Source organism: Balaenoptera physalus (genome assembly GCF_965194825.1).
Source record: "Balaenoptera physalus genome assembly, chromosome: 13".
NCBI lineage: Eukaryota > Metazoa > Chordata > Mammalia > Artiodactyla > Balaenopteridae > Balaenoptera > Balaenoptera physalus.
Genome location: NC_138892.1, coordinates 65,340,306 through 65,364,990, shown reverse-complemented (window position 1 = coordinate 65,364,990; position 24,685 = coordinate 65,340,306). Strand labels below are relative to the sequence as shown.

At 47.9% G+C, this 24,685-nt stretch overlaps 2 protein-coding genes across 16 annotated transcripts in view; both read right to left on the bottom strand.

Moving 5' to 3' along the window:
* Positions 1 to 71: 71 nt before the first annotated feature.
* Positions 72 to 13,884, bottom strand: PRKAG1 (protein kinase AMP-activated non-catalytic subunit gamma 1). 5 transcript variants are annotated; one of them, XM_082421462.1, is made up of 13 exons: positions 13,756 to 13,851; positions 9,735 to 9,783; positions 4,701 to 4,883; positions 3,049 to 3,158; positions 2,769 to 2,850; positions 2,612 to 2,670; positions 2,426 to 2,471; positions 2,269 to 2,323; positions 1,794 to 1,920; positions 1,520 to 1,685; positions 1,324 to 1,361; positions 909 to 1,055; positions 72 to 778 (listed from the first exon to the last, which is right to left on the bottom strand). In XM_082421462.1, the coding sequence occupies exons 4-13, from the start codon at positions 3,118 to 3,120 to the stop codon at positions 674 to 676; spliced, it is 897 nt and encodes a 298-aa protein (XP_082277588.1). In that variant the 5' UTR covers positions 3,121 to 3,158; positions 4,701 to 4,883; positions 9,735 to 9,783; positions 13,756 to 13,851; the 3' UTR covers positions 72 to 673. The 5 variants fall into 5 exon arrangements, 4 of the variants coding, with proteins under 4 accessions (XP_082277588.1, XP_082277589.1, XP_082277586.1 ...); XM_082421463.1 differs by lacking the exon at positions 4,701 to 4,883 and adding an exon at positions 7,734 to 7,825 and having other exon boundaries at positions 13,756 to 13,839; XM_082421460.1 differs by lacking the exon at positions 4,701 to 4,883 and adding an exon at positions 11,424 to 11,500 and having other exon boundaries at positions 13,756 to 13,807.
* A 125-nt stretch (positions 13,885 to 14,009) lies between these two features.
* Positions 14,010 to 24,685, bottom strand: part of KMT2D (lysine methyltransferase 2D) — a 41,893-nt gene continuing 31,217 nt past the window's right edge. For 10 of the 11 annotated variants that reach the window (XM_082421265.1, XM_082421271.1, XM_082421269.1 and 7 more), the window contains 12 exons: positions 24,004 to 24,079; positions 23,657 to 23,832; positions 23,418 to 23,548; positions 22,597 to 22,729; positions 22,391 to 22,518; positions 21,104 to 22,244; positions 19,830 to 19,966; positions 19,601 to 19,731; positions 17,637 to 17,922; positions 17,324 to 17,397; positions 17,088 to 17,196; positions 14,010 to 16,948 (listed from right to left, as the gene is read on the bottom strand). In XM_082421265.1, coding sequence (XP_082277391.1) covers positions 16,856 to 16,948; positions 17,088 to 17,196; positions 17,324 to 17,397; positions 17,637 to 17,922; positions 19,601 to 19,731; positions 19,830 to 19,966; positions 21,104 to 22,244; positions 22,391 to 22,518; positions 22,597 to 22,729; positions 23,418 to 23,548; positions 23,657 to 23,832; positions 24,004 to 24,079 — 2,615 coding nt within the window. In that variant the 3' untranslated portion in view covers positions 14,010 to 16,855. The other variant, XM_082421267.1, reaches the window with a different exon arrangement.

The following is a 24,685-nucleotide window of genomic DNA, read 5'->3' as shown; positions in this document are numbered from 1 at the left end:
CTGAAGAAGCCATATGAAGTAGGAGGGTTGGAGTAGTAGTGTCTATCAGCTACAAAAATCAAACACTGAAATACCATGAAGAGGCTCCTGTCATTTTAATTAGGTTTGCCACAAAAAGCAATAACCTCAGCTAACCACTCTGCCCTCCCCCTCCACCTACGTCTCATCTCCCTTCACATGCATACAGCACAGGAACCCAAAGGCCCTCCTCCCCATGATCCTCCCCACTCCCATTATGGGAAGAAATGCCATTAAATGGACTCAGCCTCCTCCATACAGCAGGAAACAGGATGAATAAAAATATCTTTATGAAGAGTCTTGTTGTGTCCATTATCTTAGGGTGGAGTCAGGGGCAGAGATAGAGGCAAAGGCTGGGTGAGGTCTGGGGATCTCTCAGAGATCAGAATTGGCCTGAGGAGCACAGAAGGGGGGCTATGTCTAAGCGGACAGGGACTAGGCGGAAAGTTTTCCTCAAGGGTGAGGATAAGGACAGCTACAAATCCATTCTCCTCCCCACCCCACACCTTCCCTCACTCCCATGTAGAAGGGTAGGGGGCTCCCGGGCAGGGAACAGAGTCACAATTCTCTAAAGTTCTCGTCTCTGGTTCCCAGAGCTTTGGGCAGGCAGTGAGTGGGGCATAACCCCTGGTGCTGCATGACCCCTTCCCCCGGCTCAGGGCTTCTCTCCGCCTGTGAGCACCAGGGCCTGCAAGATGTCAGACAGTGATACAATTCCCTTGACCACATCATTCTCATCCACCACTACAAGTCGGTGAACCTGCACAGAGCAATAAGGGAGAAAGGGATGTTTAGTGCCAGCCTCAGTTAAGGTGAGCCCTCAGCCCCTACCCTCCATGCCAAACCAAAGCTGCTACCCCCAGCACCTTTTGGGTTGCTGGCTCCCCTACCTCTGCTTCTACCAGCCTGTTGATGATGGTTTCCAGAGTCTCATGCAGGTAGCACTTGAGGACACCCTCAAAGTAATGTGATCGATGTTGCAGGGCTTTGGTCACTGACACATCTAGGTTGTTGTAGGTCTTTTCTGCTGCCAGATTCTGGGGAGAGAGAGAAACATTCATGCAGGGAAGCAAGGGAGCCAGCCCGCAAACTCCGAGCCCACCCAACCTCACCAGAGTGATTTAGGGTAGCTGTCAGCCACGCCCACAAGCCACACCCAGCTCATTCAATTCCTTTTCAAGTAGGATTTGAAAGCTTGGAAGCTTCTAAAACCCTCAGGTCCCAGAAGAGACTCTCTTCTTCTCCCTCTCCACATCCAACACCCCACCCCTCTCCCTGCCTCCCAGCACCTCCACAATCACTCACGATAACATCAAACTTGGAGTAGATGTCCACCACACGCCCTAGGGGGACAGAGGCAGCTCAGCAAGGAGGATCTGGTATCCAAGGCTCCCCCTGCCTATAGAATCACCCTCCGGGCTGAGCTGAGGGGACAGCAGATTTTCCCACAGCCTCCCTGGCTTCCCTGGAGCCCTCCCTCTCCTTTTGCCCAATCTCTCACCTTTCTCATCCACCACTGGCAGGGCTGAGACTCGGTGCTGTACAAAGATGCCCAGAGCCACGTAGACGGGGGTAGTAGTGCGGACCATAGCAATGTTAGCATAGGTGCCAATCTGTAGTACTTCCAGAGACTTAGACATGAACGCTGGCTTGGGGAACTCAGTGATCTGAGGAAATTACCATCATCTTGATTTTTTTCAAGGCCCCTCAAACCACCTTTGGATACCCCTCCGACAAGTATGTAAGAAGTAAAAACTGGGCTGAGGAGCACTTACAAACAACTTGAGGAATTTGAGGATGCGCTTGTGGGTGAGGATGTACAAGGTGTTGCCTGATTCCGGGTCAATAACTGGCAGCCTGTGGATCTTGTTTCGAATTAATGAAGAGACAGCATCAAACAAGCTGTGGGAAGGTAGGGGATAATGATAAGTTCCACAGTGCTGGGCCTGAGGGTGGTTAAATAGCTCCTTAGAGTTTGTTTATAAAAAGGTGGTTGGGGGAGAGGAGCAGTGTTCAGACTAGACCTAAATGTGTGTGTGTGTGTGTGTGTGTGGGTGCGCGCGCGCGTGTGTGTGTGTGTGTGCGTGCGTGTGTGTGTGTGTGTGTGTGTGTGTGTGTGTGTGTGTGTGTGACAGAGAGAGAGGAGTGTCTTGCCTCTCTTCTGCCCTTGGATCTTTGTGTATCTAGGGCCTTAGCTATGATAATGGCAAGGCTCTTTCCCCTCTGGACAAATGGTTAGCTGGAACTCACCTGGCGTTAGGAGAAATGCAGACAAGTGGTTTAAAGGAATCCTGTAGGTACACCTCTGAAGGGAAAAGGGAGGTTCACAAAATACCACCATGAAAAACTGTTTCCCAGGAAACTTTCCATCCCTTTATCCTTTTACAACCCCCAGTTCTCTACATACCTCTCCAAGTTTCTATCTTGTGTTCTTCCAGCTCATAGATCTGTACCTGAAAGCAGAAGCAACAGAACTTGAGACTTGATCTCCCTGCTTCATTAACCCCCTGTAGTTTGTTTGGAAGAAAGGAAATGAGAATGAGGGACTCTGGGCAGGGAAAGTGGTTTTGGTCATTGAGCTAAGGCTCCTTACCAGGGCTGATTTATAGTAGCGGTGCAGAATATTGATGAAATCAGTGATGGTCAGCATGCCTAGAGGCCAAGATAAGAGCCCTCAGCACTGCTCAAAGCTTCTCTCCCTGCCCAGCACAAGATGCCAGTAAAACTGTGTTCCAACAACTTCTGCTTACCCACAAAACTTTGCTTCTTACTATCCCACAAAGGGGCAGCTCGGACACCATTAGTCACCAAAGCAAAGAAAGCTTTCTTCACCTGTAGTGAAAGAGTAACAGTCACAAAGGAAAATTTGCAGGGGGCAGGACTTTAAAAGAATAGGAATTGGGTATGCTGGGAAAACACGAGCCTAACCCCATAGAAGGACAAGGGTATTACCCTTGGGATGAGGTAGGATGAGAGGTATTGAACCAGAGGCTCCAAGGAAGGGGGAAGGGAAAAGAGGATTTCACCTACCTGAAGGGAAGTATCAAATACAACCAATTTTGAGCTTGTGGGAATCAGGTCATAGCAGCGATGAGACTTCATGAAGGAAGTATACACGCTATTGTTGGATTCTGGAGTCTCTGCATAGGGTGGGATAGTTAGTAGCTTCCTTCCAATGCAACAACTCACAATCAAAAGAGGCAGAAAATAAAAGTGTTGTAGTTGCTCAAATATTTACAGCATGATTTTATAAGGCCCCCTATTCTGTTTTGTTCCTATTGTTCCCACAAAACCTGGATAAACCCCTTAGAAACCATTTCATCCAACCCCACCCCCAGGTAGAACTATATCTATTGGCTCCTTAGCCAAAAGATGGCTGACTAAAACAGAAAGTCTGTAATACTTTCACTAACCTATTCTAGTCTAAAAGCTTTTTTTCTCATCTTTAACTCATTGTCCTTTTCATATATTTAGCACATTTTCACTTGTTCTCTTTTCTCAATTAAGATGTAATTAAGCTTCTTAAAATCCAAGTAAACTTCTTAAAATTCTTCTAAGACCCACAGATGAGAAAGTCATGGTCCAAGTTGGGCCATTTCAGAACAACACTAAGTTCAAGCCCAGTGCTCAATCAACCTGGCCCAAAACAACCTGAGAGTCCATCTTGGGATGACCCTGTGATTCAGAAATCATCCCACCTACTCTAGACAAATGAGAGACCCTGGCTGGGTTTACCTTTCCATTCCCCTGATTTTAACTGCTTGCTCTCAACTGGAGAAGCAAGCCCCAAAATAATAGCCCAAATGTGCTACATAGTATGCTATGTGTACTTAAAAATATTACACCATTTAATCTGCAAGGCAAATAAATATTGCCCTCATTTTTCAGCTGAGAAAACAGGTGGAAAGCAGCGAAAAAAACCCAAAAAAAACAAAAAAACAACCTGCTCAAGGTCATACCATTAGTAACAAGAAAGACTCAAACATGGATCTACCTGATTCCAAAGTTCACGCTCTTAAATCCTACGCCAGTTGTTTGTTTTTAATTTTTTACCAAAGTTATACAGGTACACAGTTTAAAGAGTCAAACAGTTCTACAAATATTGTTAAGAAAAACTGCAGTCCCTAGCACCCACCTCCCTGTACTACCCCTCCCCAGAGATGAGACCTCTTTTAGCTGAGTATTTTGGTACTTATTTCTATGTCTATAAATAACATGCTTATATTGCTACATTTTTTGTTCACTTTTAGGCATTAACTATTATCATGCAAGGAAGATGAGAGGCATTATCTATTATCATGCAAGGAAGATGAGAATTTTCAATTCTCTTTCCTACCAGGACCCCATTATAAACATGCACCTCCCATCACTCCGTTCTCCCAGAAGTTAAACTGTAAGGTTGGTTACATCAGTATTTAAATAATTTTGACTAAATATTCATTATTCAGAGCTAAGTCAAGTAGTAAAGTCTGATTTTTTTTTCTTTCACAACTTTTTGTTTTCCTTGGAGTTAATAATTGTCTTGTCTTTTTGTTTGCTTAGTTCTCTATGCATAGTACTTATAACTAATTCAATCCCCAAACTCTTTACCAATTGTTTAAATCTCCTTTCAAGAAGTTCAGAAGCATGAGACAGTCTAACAATTTAAACTACCCAAAGAAGTCTCTCTGGAGCCTTCTGACCTGCTCAGATCTGGGCTGGTATGCCTGGTGTGCACTGCTGTCATCCTTAGATCTTCCTTCATCACCATCCAGGGGAGCCCTTTCACGTCTGTCCTGTATTGGCACTCCTGTGTCCTGTATCCCATGTTTTCATCTTTTTTGATTACTCCCTTGTTTTGGTGGAGCACATCTTCCAGTAGCTTCCTGAGAAAGGGTGCATGGGAAGTAAATTTTTTGAGACCTTGTAGCCTGCAGATATCTTTATTTTACCCTCATCTTTGAATTATAATTTGGCTGGATATAGAATTCTAGGTTGGAATTTATTTTCCTGCAGAATATTGAAGGCACTGCTTCATCGCCTTCCAGCTTCTGGTGTTGTTGAGAGTCCGGAGTCCCAGGCAATTCTGATTCTTTGTATGTGACTTGTTTTTTTCTCTTTGGAAACTCAGGATCTTCTCTTTGTTCCCAGTGTTCTGAAATCTCATGATGATTGTGCTTTGGGTGGGACAATTTCACCCATTGTGCTGAATATTCAATGAGTCCTTTCAACATGAAAACTAATGTTCTTCAGTTCCAGGAAATGTTCTTGAACTACTTCCTTGATTGTTTCCTTCCCTCTGTGTTGTCATTTTTCTCTTTCTGTAACTCCTATTAGTTAGATATTGGACTTCCAAAACTGACCCTTTAAGGTTTGTTTTTGTTGTTGTTGTTGTTTTTAAAATACAGTAGTCCCCCCCATATACAAGGTTTCAGATTCCACGGTCTCAGTTACTCGTGGTCAACCCTAGTCTGAATATTAAATGGAAAATTCCAGAAATAAACAATTCATAAGTTTTAAATTGCACGGCATTCTGAGAAACATGATGAAATCTCTTGCCATTAAGCTCAGTTCCAGCCCTGGGCGTCAATCGTCCCTTTGTCCAGCATATCCCGCCCGTTAGTCACTTAGTAGCCCTCTCAGTTATCAGATTGACTGTCACTGTATCACAGTGTTTGTGTTCAAGTAACCCTTATTTTACTTAATAATGGCCACAGAGCACAAGAATAGTGAGGCTGGCAATTTGGATATGTAAAACTGAAGCCCCAAAGTGCTTCCTATAAGTGAAAAGGTGAAAGTTCTTGATTTAATAAGGGAAAGAAAAAAAATCATATGCTGAGATCTATGATAAGAATGAACCTCTGGACGCCCCTGGTGGCGCAGTGGTTAAGAATCCGCCTGCCAAGGCCGGGACATGGGTTCAATCCCTGGTCTGGGAAGACCCCGCATGCCACGGAGCAACTAAGCCTGTGTGCCACAACTACTGAGCCTGCGCTCTAGAGCCCGTGAGCCACAACTACTGAGCTCATGCACCGCAATGGGCTGAAGCCTGCAATGAAGCCCGCACACCTAGAGCCTGTGCTCAGCACCAAGACAAGCCACCGCAATGAGAAGCCCACATACTGCAATGAAGAGTAGCCCCCGCTCACCGCAACTAGAGAAAGCCTGCATGCAGCAACGAAGACCCAACGCAGCCAAAAATAAATAAAGATAAAATGTTAAATTAAAAAAAAAAAAGAATCAGCATAAACACAATTCACTGATTAAAAAAAAAAAAGAATGAATCTTCTGTGAAACTGTGAAGAATGAAAAAGGAATTCATGCTAGTTTTGCTGTTGCACCTCCAACTGCAAAAGTTATGGGGTCAGTGTGTGATAAGGGCTTAGTCAAGATGGAAAAGGCATTAAATTTGTACAATAAGATATTTAGAGGCAGACAGACCGACCAACCCCATTCACATAACTCTTAATATATGTTATAACTGTTCTATTTTATTATTAGTTACTGTTGTTAACCTCTTACTGTGCCTAATTTGTAAATTAAACTTTCATAGGTATGTATGTATGTATAGGAAAAAACCATAATATATACAGGGTTTCATAGTATCTGCGGTTTCAGGCATCCACTGGGAGTCTTAGAATGTATCCCCCGAGGATAAGGAGGTACTAACTACTGTATCTTTTCTCTCCTACTTTCCTCTTCTGATTTTTTTTTCTTTTCCATTATAGTTTATTACAAGATATTGAATACAGTTCCTTGTGCTATACAGTAGGACTCTGTTGTTTATCTATTTTATATATAGTAGTTTATATCTGTTAATCCCATACTCCTAATTTATCCCCCTCGTTTCTCCTTTGGTAACCATAAGTTTGTTTTCTATGTCTGTGAGTCCACTTCTTTGATTTTTAATTCTACTTTATGAGAGATTTCTTCAACTTGATTTTCCACACCTCCTACTTAGTTTAAAATTTTTGCTATTATATTTTTAATTTCCAAGAGCTCCTTTTTTGTTTTCTGAAAACTGCTTTTCTTAAAAAAATTACTTCCTATACTTGTTTCATGGTAGAAATATTCTTTATCTGAGTATGCATTAATATTTTTAAATTTTATTTTTAATAAATTTATTTATTTATTTTTGGCTGCATTGGGTCTTTGTTGCTGCGCGCGGGCTTTCTCTAGTCGTGGTGAGCAAGGGCTACTCTTCATTGCGGTGCGCGGGCTTCTCATTGTAGTGGCTTCTCTTGTTGCGAAGCATGGGCTCTAGGCACGTGGGCTTCACTAGTTGCGGCGCGCTGGCTCAGTAGTTGTGACTCACAGGCTCTAGAGCACAGGCTCAGTAGTTGTGGCGCACGGGCTTATCTGCTCCGCGGCATGTGGGATCTTCCCGGACCAGGGATCAAACCCGTGTCCCCTGCACTGGCAGGCGGATTCTTAATCACTGTGCCACCAGGGAAGTCCATTAATGTTAATTTTTAAAGTTCTCTTCTCTATGCATTGACTTTTCCCCTCTGTTGCTTTTTTTCCTGTTTGTTTGGTTTTTTTCCATTTGTGGGGGGCAGTTTGGATCACTTTGTTCATGTTACAGGCTTTCTTTAGATGTCTGGTAATCCTTGGTTTAAAAGAGGATTCAAACCATATTTTAAGAGTGGAGTCTTTAAAGCTGATTAGAAGCTTTATGTCTGTAAATGAACCTTGTTGATGGTGAACCATTTAGATGGGGAACACTCAATACTTACATTTTTAGGGCTTTCCCCTCAATGGGATTCTGAAGAGAAGGATTATTCATGCAATTTTGTGCTTGGAGGATGAAGTCTTTTCTATTAGCACTCTGAAAACCGAATGGGGGAAAAGGGCTGGGGTCTCAGCATCCAGTATAGTTCACTTCATGCTCCTGTTTTCAGCACAGTACCTCTGCCTTCAACTGGGCCGGCGCCCCTTTCCATACCTCCAGTCTCTGCCAAAGTTGGGATGGGATTTTCCCAGCTGCACTCAGTGGGGTAGGGAGTCTTGGGATCTGACTGCTTCTTAGACCTTCAATGCTTTTGGGCTTTCCTCACTGCTAGTTTATAATTCAGTTTTCTCAGGTCTGCTAAGTCACTTACCACACTTCTGTCTGCGTTCCAGCTTCCAAAAATTCATTGCTATTATCTCCTCTCTTGTTCTCCCTATTCTGGTGGTTTTGTACCTTTTTAAAAAAATTCCTTCATGGTTTTAGTGGCTTTTTGTGAAGGAGAGAAAGTAGATGCATGTATTCAATCCACCATCTTTAACTGGAAGGCCACCATTGTTCTTCAAATGTGAAAACTCACAGATTCCCAAGAACATGTCTTTTGACACCAGTTTAAGACATGCTACACTGACAGTTAAATACTATCATTCCAGGCTACAGGACTACAAACATATTTGACTTGGTTTTCCCAGGATTTTTAAAATAATTTTAAAATCAGTTGCCCAATTAAAAAAATCTGGAGATTTACATAAAAATCCAAACTCTCGGTTTCTTTTCATAATCAGAAGATCTGACAAAAGTAGGTTGTGAATTCCCGAATAGTAGCAATTGACCAGACCTGGATAGTTGCTGCCTCCTTTTAGATGCAACGAGATCTACAGGTTATTGTAGTCATACGCAGCTCATGTCACTGCTTGATCCATGGAGACAATTTGAGTTTCTTACCCCTGCCTCAGTTGGTGCTAATGCGAAAGCACTCAGAAACACAAAATAAGCACTGATATCATGGGGCAGTACTCAATTATGAAGAATCATCTAGGTAATTCAAAATATGACTATATTAACTTTTTTGGATACCAACAACATGAAAACAGAACATTTAAAAAATTCTTGTGGAGAACTCACGGACCTTTAATAATATGTTCTAGGATCTCATCCCATATTTCAATCCTCTGAGAAAGTGTGTACTCCTAATGCCACAAACATGTCCTAGGAAGACTAGGAGTGTTCCTGGGCAAAATTCTTTACCAGAGATGCCTATAAATTTTGCTTCTTTCTAGATGACCTAGGGTTGGACCATTCCATTCTAACCAAGTATTTGGGCAGGTGCTGGAATTGCCTTCTCCTGTGCCCTGAATTTTAGGGTTTAGTGCCTCTATTTCTAGATTAGTTCTAAGGGTTTCAAGTCCTTTCTATAATTTCTTGTGTATACTCAGTGGTTTTAGTGAGATCGCTGTACGATAAAATCCTCGTGGCTTTGTTTCTGGGCTACTCAGAACATACCAGGGACTTTTTTTTTTTTTTTGCAGTATCAACTCATTTATTCATTCACTATTCTTTCTTTCTTTCTTTCTTTTTTGGCCACACGGCATGTGGGACCTTAGTTTCCCAACCAGGGATGGAACCTGCACCCCCTGCATTGGAAGCACAGAGTCTTAATCACTGGACCACCAGGGAAGTCCCTACCGGGGACTTCTAAACCATGGTTAGCCAGCCCAGAGTTGCCTATGGAAGTTTTCCCTGTACCTCAAAAGTTTCTCTCAAGTGGTTTGACAACTGAAGATATTAATCATCCTCACCCTGCCCAAGATTTATTCCTAGGTGATCTTGCCAAATCATTGTTCCTGATTTATGTGGTTTGGCACATTATCTGGCCCAGCTTTGATCTTCCCAGGGAAGACTCCGGGAGAAATTCAAAAGCACTGCTTTTGACAAAAGACAAATCAGGATCGGGCTACTGGTATGAAACTGGTTTTTCATACCAGTTTCCTTTCTTCAGTAAACTTACCTTGAGGTTGCTCATTTTCCAGAGCTGAGTAGTTATCTGAAGAAGTGACCTGGAGAGACAGAGGAACAAAGATTCAGCCTATCTTAGGCTCCATCCATTTTGAGCCTAGCAACATTAGGGAAAGGGCTGGTTAACGAATGGTTTCCTTGTCCTTCAGAAATACTATCTCATTTAATCTTTATAATAACCCTGAGGTGAATACTATTATTAGCCTTATTTTCACAGATTAGGAAACTTAGGTTCAAGAAATATTAAGCAACCTGCCCGAGGTCGCATGGCTGGCAAAGGGTGGAACGGGGATTTGAATACAGACCTGTGCTGTTCCAAAGGTCATGCCCTTATATACTACCTTGCCTAATGAAACATTAGGTCTTAAAAGCTGAGACTAGAAAATATGAGCTTAAGGTTGGCCCCACAAGACTCTCACAGACCTATTTTATAAAAATATGGAAGCCAGAGAGACAATACTGCTTTCCCCCAAACAGTCACTAAGCGTAGTTGTGGGCACCTGAGTCACTGACGTACCCCTTACCATGAGAGGGGGCCACATCTGGGGCGGATCCCAGAAGCTGACTACCAGAGAGAGTCAAAGTTTGAATGACTGAGGGGTAGATGAGAAGGATAAATGTTCTGAAACTAGGGAACCGAGTCCTCTCAGCACCCTTGTGAGTCAAAGGCTGCTACAGCCCAGAGGGTGCTGGTTTTCCAAGCTTCCTTGTTCATGACAGTCTGAGATTAGAAAGTGCTTTGAATATAGAGAAACCTTCAGAACCATCTCTGTGCTCCCTCAAGTGGGAACATTTGGAAATTTCATTGTTATCTAGGAACCCAGGAGAGATAGTGATAATTTTTGTCGGCTGGAATCAACAGTTTTGGCTCTATTTTGCTCTGTCTGGGTAATATCCCCAAACTAACTTAAAGTCATACTTCACCTCCACAGCTGCTGTAGTAACGTGAAGTTAAAGGCCTTGGCTTGAACCTGGGAGGTTGGCTGGTAAACAGGGTCAAGTTGGCAGGACAGCGCTAAACTTCCCTCCTCTAACGGGCCAGGGTGTAGGCAGGGGATAATCTCCCTCTCTTCTGTCCGGGCAGCATGAGGCTATCAGCACGGCCTGGCATTCTGGCAAAACTATCGGAAAAACAGCCTCATCACTTCTAAGTGGGAAAGAGGTCTGTTTAGCAGCAAAGCAGCCTTACACAGATCTATACAAAGACACAGCAACAGCTACTTCTGTAGAAATTATCGTACCCAGCGTATGATACTTATTTACTGCACTGTGCTACAGTTATGTTGTTCATTATCTATCCAAACAGACTGTAAATTCCTGGAAGCCTGGAACTATCATATACTTCTTTGTATCACTCCCTCATACCACCTAGCATGGGGGTTTGCATATAACTCTCAACTGTTTTGTTTTTTAACTCTCAAATTGATAATGATACACACTGATGCGAACAGAGAGACCTAAGATGAAGTTAGAGAGAGAGAAAAGAGACACACAGCTAAACAGAGACACAGATACCTACATAAGAGAGTCAGACACAACTGAGTATGACTTTATCTTTCTGCCTGCTTCTCCACACAGGAGTGGGGTAATTATGTCCACTCTCTCTACATTTAATAACATAGGGGACTTGTGCAAAATACTATTTTCAGAGACACACCCTAGATCTGACACACAGACTCACAATTTCTTCCAAACTCCTGATCCACATTTTCAGTTGTTTGCTGGACCACCACAGATGTCACAGAGACTCCTCAAATGCTTCAATACAAAACAGAACAGCATCTGTCCCTCCAATCCTATTATTCTTACTGTGGGTCCCACCTTTGTTTTTGCATTGCTGTCTTCCCTGATGCCTAGAACTGTGGTCTTGATTCCTCCAAGAACGAGCTATGCCAACATGTCTGCTTAGAATGACAGAGCAGGGCATGACCTAAACTTGTCCTTAACATCTCTCAGCTAAGCTGCTATGTTAGAAATGCCTCAAAGCCATCTCTCTCCTTTCCACTTTCACAGCTTTAACTTAGCCTTTTACATCCCACTTCTATAGCATTCTCTAAGCTGGTCTCCCTGCCAGTTTAGAGAAGAGGAAGTCTATTTCCTCTTCAATTTGTCTTTCATGCTGTCACCAAGTTCTCTCACCAAGCATCTCAGGTTTGGAAGGGACTTTCAACTCCAGCAACCAAGAACTCACTACTTTCTGAAGCAGCTTCATCCATTTACAGAAAGCCGTTAGGAATATTCCTAAAGTACACTCACTACCTTGCTCATGAATCTTCCATGGGTCCTCTTATTACAAAACAAAGTTCAAACTTAATGTGGTATGCAATATCTTCAACCTGACCCCAGCCTACTCTTCCATTTTCCAGTCATTTCTCCAACTGTGACCAAAATCCAAAGCTCCAGCAACATCAAGCCACTGGCTCACCCCAATTAATCTCTACATGCCCCAGTTTCTATGCCCTTGCTCTCACTGTTCTCTCAACCTGCAATGCCCTCTCGTGGGCTGACAGCAATTTCTCCCTCCTCTATGCTGCCACGGTCCTTTTTCTGCATCTTGATGCTAGCATTTATTACAGTCTACCTTAAATAACAGCTGTCACTGATTTGCCCTCACCCTCACCCCCACTCCAGTTAGGCTAAGCATTTTCAAAGCAGGAGTTTTCTTTTTTCTTTATTTTATTCAATTAATTAATTAATTTATTGGCCAAGATGCGTGGCCTGTGGTATCTTAGTCCCCCCACCAGGGATCAAACCCAGGCCTGGCAGTGAAAAGGCTGAGTCCCAACCACTGGACCGCCAGGGAACTCCCTTTTTTTTTCTTTTCAAAACTATTTCTATTCCAAAAACCTAATCCAGTACATAAAGTGTGAGGGCTAAATTAGAAAACCTATATTAAAATGCTTTGTAAACCATAATACATTTATAAGTAAGTAAAAAATAATGTTATTTTGAATTTAATGGAATCAGACCTTTTATTCTTGCTCAAAATTCTCTTAATCTGTAAGAACTTACTCCCTTGCCTGGGTGACCAGCTGCAAATCATTTTACCACTTTGGTCTGGTTTCTTCTTTATAACCTTAGGGACATGACCTCTCTGCAGGCAAACAAAGGGTACAGTAAGGGAATGACCCTGGGCATGTAACTGATCCAAAGAAACGTGAACCTGCAGCCCTCACACAACTACAGTAGCAGATGATAAAAACCAAGGTAGTTAGAGTTACTCTGCCTGACAAAGGATACATGGAGGGAAGTGAATGGGAAGGGTTCCAGAGTACTAGACAAAGGCTCCTGAGAGTGAGGATGGGTCCAAACAGGTAGTAAGTAGGCAACCTGCAGCAACTCTGGGAGGATGACAGGGACCTGCCACAATCCGTCAATGCCTGCCTGCCAAGAAGGAGCTATGCCAACACACCTGCTTAGAATCGCAGAGCAGGGCATGACCTAAACTAGATCAGGGACACAGTGGCCTCTAACACTGAAAGATTCCCTCCTTCAGGGAAACCCCACTTTTCAGTCTCATTAAGGGTATGTTACCTCGCTGGACACCTCAATGCAGTATAAAAGTCTTTCAGACGTCCCTCCTGCCAAGGACTGCATGAATCACACACACAACTGGGGACCAGGTGCTACCTGCAAGCGGGGATCCCTCGGAACCCCCTGCTTCACCCAGGAAAGCTGGCTCACAACCCTTCTCTCTCAGGCAAACCTCTGAAGGGCTCGAGGCGCTAAAAGGAAAGGAGGCCCGACATCGCCAAGGCGTGCGTAGGTTCCAAGGAGGGAGCTAGGAGTCATTGCCCGCTCGGGCTAAAAGTACCACGGACCGAAGGCAGGCACGGGCGCGGCCCAGTCCTAGGAGATGCACTCGGCGAAGGAACGGAGGAGCAGGGTCACGGGATAGGACAGACACCCTGCTTCTCGTTTAGTGGGCACCAGCGCCGGCCCCGGCCTCCCCATCCCCTGACGGGGGTCTCAAGCTCCACAGCGCCCTCCCGCAGCCCTCCCGCGCTCCTCACCGCCTCCATCGCGAGAGACGCCGGCTGGGTTCGTTCGCTTTAGGAAGCTTGCCCGGGGCGGGAGGCAGGGAAGGTCCCGCCCCACATCCGGTACCGCGACGCCACTTCCGGCTACGTCAGGACTGACGCAAGCCAAGGGCGGAAGGCGGGGAGCTGACCCTTCCGGCGTGGCCTGGCCTCCGAAACCGCCCTCCCCCCGGTCCTCCCGCACCTCACGGATCCCACCGACGGCGAGGGTGACGGGACGGAGCCGCTTGTATTTAAAATGTTCTTTTTTTATTTGTCGTTTAAAAACAAACTTGGAAGAAGCAAAATCCAAAACTTGCCCTTTGCCTCTTGCAACATAAATTATGTACAGTTCAGAATGATCGCTGATACAAAACATGCCAAGGACGGGGGCGCTGGGGGTGGAGGGAGAGAGGGCGCTTTAAAAAAGGGAATCATTTCATCCGTTGTTACGAAGGACCAACCTTGCTGTACAGGATACACACAACACAAAATAAAGTCTTCACGGGATTCACACTTGTCAGAGATTTATTTTTTAAAAAGGGGGAGGGAGGGTCCTGGAGGTGAGGGGAGAAGACTGTAAAGGGGAAAAACTGAAAATTGAATATGTGCAAGTGTAAACCAACCCAAAATACAAACATGGGGCACGGGGAAGGGCGGGGCGGGGGAGAGGGAATTCTGATGCAATTATACAGGCGGGGTACTTTAAAAAAAAAAAAAAAAAAAAAAAAAAAAAACCAACAACCAAAATTCCAACCTTGTAGCTTGGGTCTGAGTTAGTTTATATAAAAATTAAAAACTGTATAAGGTTTCTTCACTAAATTCTACAGGACTATCAGATACCTAGCATATGCTTACAAAGTCTGCCCCATCCCCTTTTCCCAATCCCAGGGCCCAAGCCCCAACCAGAGCCTGACTCGAAGGAGCCAATCTCCCCCTCCCTGTAGCCTAGACCTTTTTTGCTCTTGGAAAAGGGACATCCAATGGCTTTGGGGGCAGCAGCCCAGTCTCCCCACTGTCTGATTTAATTACAGTGGTTTCTGTGGGGGTGAGGGGATGTTATTTCTCTTAAACATTTGCAGCTTGAAACAGTTGAGGAAGCAGCTTAAAAAAAAAAAAAAATCTCCCTACCCCCATCAATCCGCAACCCCCCAAATTCGAAAACAAACAAAAACAAACCTAAAATCACAACAGCAACCGTGCTCCCCCTCCAGCAGGCCCGCCCATACACCACCACCAAGCCCACCCCTACACTCCAGACATTTGATTCTTGAAAATATTAATTACAAAATGCCCTTTGCCCACAGCCCCTAGGAGAGAACTGCATATAAGCTTCATCTTCATCCCCATGGCTCCCTACCAGAGAGGGGTCTGGGGCCTCACCCACCCCCTGACCTAACCCTACCCCCAGGAAGAGGTTCAACTGCAGCACAAGCTTGGGCAGAAAGGGGAAGGACAAGGGAGGAGGCAGGGGAACCCATTACCCTCTGGCTCCCCCTGGGGCCAGCTCACTTTTGTGCGTTATAACATAGTCCAACTATACAAAAGGGGGTGGGAATCGCCCAGCCTCTATACCCCCCCCTTACAGCAGTCACAGCCAGGGGGTGGGGAGGAGGGGGTGAGGAAAAGGGCGGTAGGTTGGGTAATGGAGGGGGCTCCCCCACAAGGGGAGCTCCATGTGTCCGCCCCACGCCCCCCTACCATTTATAAACTGGTTTTGTAAAAAGAAAATAGATATATTTATATAGAATATATAAAGCACAAAAATTAGTAGTTTTACATTTGCTCTCCCCGGGGGTGGGGGGAGAGGGGAGGGTTCTCACCTCCAGCCGGCTCCCCCATGCCCCACAAGACTATGTACAATCCCATGTATAAATAGATAAATACCCCCCACCCTCCCCGCGCTGACACTAAGCTCCCCCAGCCCCACATCACCACCCCTTCCCACCAGACCAGCAGCAGTTTGGTGACGGAGGGAAAGTGGGAGCTCCGGGCCACACCCTGCCTCACTGGGTATGGGCATGCCACTCAGGGATAGCCCTCACCCTACCACCCACCCACCCTATCCAGGGGCTGGAGGGCAAATGGGCTCATGATGGGGTTGGGAAAACCGGAGGGAGATATCCTGGTCCTAAGTTTAGCACACCCCTCCTGCCCCCATGTCCAGATGGAGAAGGAAGTCCTAGAGCAACTAGGGGCCAGTCATCCCCAATCTTCATCATCATTAGCCTCAACCACCATCCCATGCCCGTAATTAAAAACAAAGATGGATTTTTTGTTGTTGTTTTTTCTTCTTCCTCCTACCCCCCTTCCACCCACTCAGAAGAGGGCAGTGAGGTGGGGGAGAGGGTTGGGGCAGTAGGGGGCTTGGAGAGGGTCTCACATTTCAAAACAGCAAAAAATCCAACACTTAAATGAGGTAGGTGTGGGTGCGGGGTCTCCTTGCCCGGCTTGCCTGGCTTGCCCTCCTGGGCAGCGGGGCGCCTCTTTCCCGTTCATGTTGCATTTGTCAGAGTGGAAAACAAGGAAACACAACCCATAGAGAGACAGAAACACAGAGGAGAAGAGGGAGACAGAGACAGATTGAGAGGGAAGGGGATGGGGGTGAGGGTGGGGGCAGGACCCGGCAGGCAGGGCCAGGTGTGGGACCCGGCCTTTGGGATTGTCAAGCTTAGTCAAGTCTCTTTGCAGCCTCGAGTTGGGCCAGAGAGGTCGGTGGGAGCAGCAGGGCTGTGAGGCCCGGCCACACATCCTCCTCCCCCCTCCCTGCTGCCTCCCAGATGCTTCTGGGTAGTTCCCAGCCCATATCCCCCTCAAACCTGAGATGCCCAATGGCTGCTTCTGTCTGACCCCTCCTGGAGCTGGGGGCAGAGATGCCAGCCTGGGGGCCAGTGGCGGGGAAGAGGGTCATCCCTGGTGCCCAGGGTGGGCTTGGCCTAGGGCCCTCTGCCCCAGCCTCCTGCTCCAGGGGCTCCGGTCAGCCGGCAGCCCCAGCCCTGGGTCCTGGCTCTGGCTGCTACCTCTCTTCCCCCTCATCCCTTTCAGGGAAGAGGTTGGGGTGGGGGACTCCCCTGCCTGGTAGCCTCAAAGCTTCTTAGTTCATCCATTTCCGACAATTCCAGGCTCCACAGTGGCAGGGGATCTTGTGCTGATCGTCCTCAAAATCAAACTGATAGTCATATGTCAGCTGGAAAGAGAAGAGGGCAGAATCAATGCCAGCCCCCCAGAGGAAGCGGGGGAGGGCAGTGGCCTTGGATTTTGACTTCCGGCAAATGGCAGAGAAGAGGGAGCTGCTTTGTCACTCACTGAGGGATGCTTCCTCTTACCTCCTCTCCTTTGGGGATTCGCCGGCTGGAGATGATGATGATTTTGTCCTCCTTGTCAAATGTCACAACTTCTGCCACACAGTTAGGGGCACAGGAATGGTTAATGTACCTAGGCAGTGGGACAAAGTCAGAAACGCCGAGCAACTGGGTTGGATGATTCTGGTTCCTTGTTGGCCCACCCCCAGAATGCCACCCTCAGGGACTCTTAAATCCCTTCTTACTCATCCCTCTCTCACCTGGCAGGGCCTCCGGTCAACGTAGCATCAATGACATGTTCGTTGTTTATTCGAAACATGTAGATGCCTCGATTCTAGAAAGGCAGAGGTTGCAGAGGAAGGGGCAAGAATATCAGAGAATGGCAGCGGTGGTGGCGAGATCAAGGAGTGGACTTGGGCAGTGGGCTTATCTTCATTTCTTATTCTTGCGTTCTCCTGCCTCTCCCCTCCTCTTCCCACAGCTTTCCACCTGCTCCTCTGGCCCCAATCCTGCCCCTTGCCCCTTGGCTAAGTGTGGACCACACACCATGATGGCCCCTCTGCCAGCCCATACCTGCTCCTCATAGATTTTCTCCCGCCGGTTGGCCACCTCATTGCGAATGATGGTGCCAATGTACTCAATGACCATTGTGTGCTTTTCTAGGTCCTTGGCTGCATAGAGCCCCAGGCCCTGGATACGGGAGCGAGCCAGATATACATTGTTCTTCCACTCAGTGCGGAGCCGCCGGTACTGAGATGACTTCGAGTGCACAAACTGCTTGCTGTACGGGGTGTTGGTCTCGCCTGTGAAGGTGCTCTGATATGCCTTGGACATGCTGGTGCTGTTCAGAGTGTGGGGCCTGGGAGGTGATATAGTCCATGACAAGACAGCTCTCCCCCAGACCAGGCACACGCCACCCGCTTCCTCCCTGGGATGTGCAACGCTCCAGTTAGGGGCATGTGCTGCCTTGGGAATGGAGTAGAGGCATCTGAGTCTTGGCTTTGGTGAGGCAGCAACTAGCTATGGGGACCCTTCCAACAGCCTGGGTGGCAAAGAAAGCCCAGGATGGGGGGGGTGGGGCATGGAGGAAGGGAAGGGGCACTGATTCCCCTACACTGAGCCTGCTCTCCCATCTCCCCACCTTCTACCACCCTCCTGCCAAACCAGACTCACGGCCATGCTCAAGACCTCTGGGAGGTCTTCCCCAAGCAGCCCAGGCCTGGAATTTAAGCTCATGATTTGTTCAAATATCTGAGTCCTACTTCCTGCTCATAGTGGAAGCTCTGAAAATGGGGGCCATGTCTACCACATTGGGCTGGATTTTAATTAAAATTGGCTCTGAATTCATAGCCAAAAGGTAGTATCCTTTCCTTTCTTTAGACTGTCCTCTTCTCTGATGTAACATTGGGCTCTGTGCAGGTGGCTCAGTGCAGGGGAATGACTGCTGCCTAGGAGGATGCCTTTTCACCACCCTAGGGCACCAGCCAAATTCTTGCCCATCCCAGAGCAGTGGTTTTCAAACTGATTCTTTTTTATACAGCAGAAATCTTTTTGTTTTTTTCTTTAACAAAACATTACCGGAACTCCCATACATAAACTAGATGGAAACGGAACTCTTCTGGTTGAATCCAATTTGGGGAAGGGGGAGTTATGCATGGAGAGGGCCAAGTTCTGCCTACTTAGTTTATGCATTCCAGGGCTTTCTGGAACACACACAGTTTGAAAACCACTGTTGTAGAGCATCAAGGACCAGGGCTGGCTGGGGTAGAGTTTGACGCTCTACGACAGCCTGAGGAGCAACCGAAGGCCTTCAAGAAAGCCCTCCTAGCGTGGATTTTGCCTCCCTCTACCCAGGGACCAAGGTCAGCCTACTGTGGTACACAGCAAGAACAGTGGACCACAAGTCAAGAGAAAAGGCTCTGGTCCCAGCTGTGACCTTTGTCTAGTCACTTAATCTTTCTGGGTCTCAGTTTTCTCAGCTGTAAAATGGGGATCATACCACCTGCCCTACCTACCTCATAAGGTTGTTGTGAGGATCAAATGAGATAATGGATGTGAAAACGCTTTGAAAAAAAAAGTATAAAGTGCTATACAAATGTAAGGTTTTATTATTTTTCCTATTATATTCCTAATTATATATTTTTGACACCAACTCAGCCTGGGGAAGGGAAGGTGAACCTAGCACTCAGGGGGCGTCTGTCTGAGGTTTGGGAGAATCACAGGCCCCCTAGAAGCAAAACAGGAAAGGAAGGTGGTGACTGGGTCCTTTATACATTTCATATGACTTCACCACTGTCTACCCAGAACCTCCCCAGTGGCCATCCCCCGGGTGCCCAAGATAAGTCTATCTCTAGACGGCAGGTCAACCCAGAATACCTGAGCAGGCTGGGGGAGGAAAGGGATACCCTAGTGATACCTGCACACCCTCTAATCAGGAGGCCTAGAGTGAACCCCCAGTCTCTCCAAGGGAACTCTGATCTGTAACCCCAAACACTTGTAATTGGCCAGAGGGTCCCTACCAACCCCCACAAGCTCACCGTTTGTAGTGTGTGAGGATTTTAGGCTCTGATCGAGCACAACCAGTGGGGTTGATCATGAGTGGCAGCTCCATCAGGGGGTGGCGTCCATAGCGGAATAAATAATTTTGACAGCTTTCCACTCCAGGCAGCTGTGGGCACAGGTCATGCTCACTTTAGCCTGAGCACTTCTGGGGCAGAACCAACCTTCCCCGTGCCCACCTGGCCCCACCCCTGGCCCCTTCCTTACTGATTCAGCTATGCGCAGCACGGCGTGCACCGTCAGCCCAAAGAGCTCCTCGCCTTTCAGGTACTCAGGGAAGAGCCGCAGCATGTCAGCCTCTTTTCTCATGGCAGCCACAGGCTCAATGATGCGATTCCACACAGCTAAGAGGCAAGGAAAGAGAGCAGCCCTCAGAGGCAACTTCTGCTCACTGACCTCAGCCCTAACCTCCATCTGAAGCTACATTTGTTTTCTGTAGCCTGCCCACCTTGCTGTCAAGAGGGTGTGTGCTTCTTCAGGAGCCCCTCTTGGCCTCCCAATCTCAGTCTCCCTCAACAAGCCAGGAGGCTTCCCACCCTGGAGGGGCATCAGAGAGCCTTGTGACACAGAAACATGAACCCAGGGCCCAGGATACCCAGCACAGGCATGTTTTGGAGTTGAGAAGACTTGGGTTCAAGTTCTAATACTGGCCATGGGACCTTAAGGCAAATACTTAAATCTCTCCACTACTCAGTTTCTCTATGTGTAAAACTTGGCATAATAATAGTACTCAGCTTGCAGGGTTTTGTGTGAACTAAATAACTTATATAAATCACTCAGCTTAGTTTGCGGCACATAGCACATGCTCACTACAATGTAACTCTTACTGTTACTTTTATCAGTAACACTGAAACTAAGATCAAGATTTTATCCAGGGAAAAGCAACCATAAGGAACTCAAGGCTAGAATCAGATTGGGTGAGCTGGAAGACGAAGTCTCAGAACTGTATCCTTGTGTTGTATGAAAGGAGAGAAGGTTAGCACTCCCCTTGACAAGGATGGAAGAGGCCTTCGGACCTAACAACACGCATACGGTTAAGGCATTGCCACTTACTTCGTGGCATCTAACCACTGTTTTTAGATGCAAGAGGGAAGAGATATGGGAACATATGTATATGTATAACTGATTCACTTTGTTGTGGAGCAGAAACTAACACACCATTGTAAAGCAATTATACTCCAATAAAGATGCTTAAAAAAAAAAAAAAAGAAGAACTGTATCCTTTAGATCCACTGAGTTAGGAAAAGGAGCTGACACATGTGTCGTCAGACAAGCAAAATATCCTCAATTACAAGGGAATTCAAGGTGACTGAGCGGTCAAAACACTTTCTCTGGAGATCTTCAAGAGACCTCTGCCTGCCCTAAGTGGGGAAGAAAGATCACCCATGAGGAGCCTGCAGGTCTCTTCTCAACATCGTAAAGGGGACGCTGGGAGACGCTTGCCCAATTCCGTATTACCACTTCAAGGGCCCCGTGCTCACCCTGGGGAGAGGCGTCAGTGAAGACCAGGTCCTCCAGGCCCTGCTCCATGACTTTGATCACAAACTCCGGCCGCCCGTTGTTCTCGCCGATGGAGCAGCGGTAGCAGCAGCGGCGGTTGTTAGTACGGAGGCTCCAGTAGATGCGCGTGGCCTCATAGCCCACGGGATAGAGCGCGGTGGCACTGTGGAAGTCGGCCATCTGGTGGGGGAGCAGCTGTCCGATGGCGTGGAACACAAGGCCCCCCACACGGAACATGTGCAGCCGCTCTCCCCGCTGGATGATGCTGGCGATTTGCTTCACCTCATCTCGCTCAATGTAGACCCGCCGGAAGACAGCAAAAGAGCTCAGCTCCTGCTCGCAGGGCCCCTTGATCTTATGCATCGGACACAGCATGGTCTTGTCTTTGAAGAACATGCACTTGGCGCGGATGGCGCAGGCAAAATGGTAGACGTTGGGGCAACGCATGCGATTGCAGCTGCTGGTGGCACCAGTGCGCTGGCACAGGGAGCACTTGGTGAGCAGTCCTCGGTGCAGGGCAACCTCCACGTTCATCAGTGCCCCACCCTGGGTCTCATATACCTCCGTGGACCACAGGGCACAGTTGAGGTGCACCCACAAGTCCAGGTCCAGGTTCAGCAGGCGAGCGGGCCCATCCGTGGCCCCATCCCCCTCCTCATGACAGAAGCAGCAGCGCCGCATGTCTCGAGGCACCTTGTCAGGTCGCAGGGCTGTGCCAAGCTGCTCCATAAACTCTGCCACTTCCCGCTCATCCTCCTGCCGCACACCACCCTTCTGGATGGTCAGCAGCAGCCGGAGACGCTTCCAGCGCACCCCCTTCCACTTCTTGAGGCGAGGGGGCCGGGAATCTTCACCTTCTTCAGAAGGCCGGGCTCGGGGCTTGGGCCGGGCTGATTCAGGGGACGAGGCAAGTGGCAGAGGCGAGGGGACTGGTGGCTCAGCTGAGGGTTCAGCTGGAAGTTCAGCCAAGGGTTCAGCAGGGGGGCTGGCAGGAGAGGGTGCCAAAGGGGAAGGGGGTGGGGAGGGTGCTTCAGGAGGCGGGGCCGAGAGCTGCCGCACGTCCAGGTTGGAGACGTTGTAGGTGTAGCCATGCTGGATGGGTGGCTCTGGGGCGGGGCTCTCCTATGGGAAGACGCCCGGTACCATTAGTGCCAGCTCCTCGCTGAACTAGTCACCTCTCTCCTCCCACCCAGATTCCACTTGCCCAAAAGCCCTGTGCCTTCTCGGTCCTAGCCAGATACCCACCCCTTTCCCGCCAACAGACCCACCTGTTTGAGGAGACTCAAGATGTCTAACTGGCTCTTGAGGGTATAGCCGGGCAACACAGCATCAAACTGCTTCAGCCAATCAGGGCCAGCTTCTGGGCTCTTGCCTCCCAAACCCTTTTCTTTCCCACCTGCAGGAAGGAAGGGGTCAGAGCCTCCCACCAGAATCATTCCCTGCAGGTCCCAAGGAGTTTTCCTGCCAAACTCACCAGGGCCCTCAGCTTCCCCCTTCTTAGGTTCAATGCCTGCCCGGGCAGGGCTCTCTGGGAACAGCACCTCATAGGAGTTGGGGATCTTCATGCTTAGTAGCTCTGCCACTGCCACCATCACACCATTCAGGTTCTGCCAGGGCAGGAAAGGGGATGGAACAGCCGTGTCAGCAGAGTGCGTGGAGTGAGAACTACCACCAGCTTGGTAGGGACAAGGACACTCAGAAGGCAACTCCCCAAGTGGCCACGTGCCATCAGTCTTGCCCCTGTGCCGTCCAGCTCTTCTCACGCATTTCCTTTATGGGCAGCCTTTCCCAAGCCGCTGTGGGCATTAACGGGAGCTCCACAGAAAGAGACCTGTGTCTACTGGGTTTGGGAAATGACACACCCTACATCCACTACTTGGAAATTCACAATACACATTAGCAAAGTAAAGGATCTGAAGAGTCTTGTAATAAAGAAACCTGTTTTACTATTTTAACTGGGATTTCCAGTTTCCTTTGACCACACAACCCTGATAACATTTTCAAAAAATCAGAATTCTACCCAGTGTGACTGGGGACATGCTGTTTTGTAGCACTCGTCACATTATACACACTCTCCTATTTGTTGACTTGTGTCTTTACCACTGAACTGTGAGCCCCTTGAGGGCAGGGACCCCTTGAGCTACATTTTTCCTAATCCCACAGTCCAGCTCAGGCTTTCATACACAGTAGGTCCTCAATACCTAGTTTTAAATGATTGGATTTATCCAGAGAAGCTCCCGGGACTGCCCACTGACCAGCATCCCCTTGGCCTCCGAGGCACCCCCAGGAACATACCTTGGCAGCAGCGGCAGAAACTGTCAGCATGACTGACACCTCGCTTCCTTTGCCCTTTTCCCAAGTGGTGGCAGGCAGCTTCCCAGGGGCCTCCAGATCTAGGGCCCCATAAGGTTTGCTATCTGGGAAGACTGAATGAGAAAGGGGGACCTGTGTAAGCTCCAGCTGCCTCTCTCCCCAACCTCTGACAATGCAGCCTGGCCTGGCCAGGACTGGTCCATGCCCAGAGCAACCTCTACCTGGGATGCTGGCCCGAGGAATGATGGGGATGACGGGGGAGAGAGCCCGGTCGTCCTGCTCCCACCGGCCTGAGCCCAGCTGAGGGAAACGAGGGGCTTCCTCCCCCAGGATGCTCTCGGGGGACGAAGCTGGCACAATGCTGTCAGGAGAATCGCTGTCCTCGTCACTCTCCATCCTGTGGGCCAAAAGTAGACATCCATTGCTAAGGCCCTACAGATGCCACCTCCCAAATCTAGAGATTAGTAGATGTCACAGCCCTGCTTGAAATCTGCCGCCGTCCAAGGGAAAAATAAGGCGACCTGCCCGCACCCCAATTCCTCATCCCCATTTCTGGCCCCACCCGCACCTGACATCCTCAGTCTGATTGTGAGGGGGCGTAGGCAAGGCGGCCAGCAGGTCTAGACTCTTCACCTCTGAAGCATCTGAGGGGTAGGTGGGAGAAGAAAAGTCAGGCTGAGGGTGGCCAGAGCCAATGGTGCTTTCTCCCATATGTTTCAGGCCTAACTAGCACAAGACCTAGCTTAGCTATCATCACCACTGTCTACCCATCCACCCACCTACCAGTTTAGGGCAGACAACCTATATTTATTGAGCCTTTCTAAAGAGGTACTCTGTAAGTACATTCTTTGTTTATAGTCTTTTAGCGACTCCATTAGGCGAGCACTATTTTTATTCCACAGTGAGAAAACTGAGGCTCACACAAGTCAATCAGTTTGGCTGCAGTAACACAGCTAAATAAATGCAGGAGCCAGAATTCAAATCCAGATCTGACTGCAGTTCGTACCCACTGGGTAAGGAAGCTGGGCTATTCCCTGTAAGCGAAAGCTTCATAAATACTCTCCCTGTCCTGTTGCCTTTGCTCTAGACTCCAGAAGCCAACCCTTGCCTCCAACAAATCAGTCCTAAAGAGGCCCTTCTTATCTCAAGGACCCTGTCGTGTATGCACACAGAGCAACACGCAACCCACTCCTATCTTAAACTGTACACATGATCCCAGCCACCAAGACCTAGCGGAGAAGGAGAAGCCC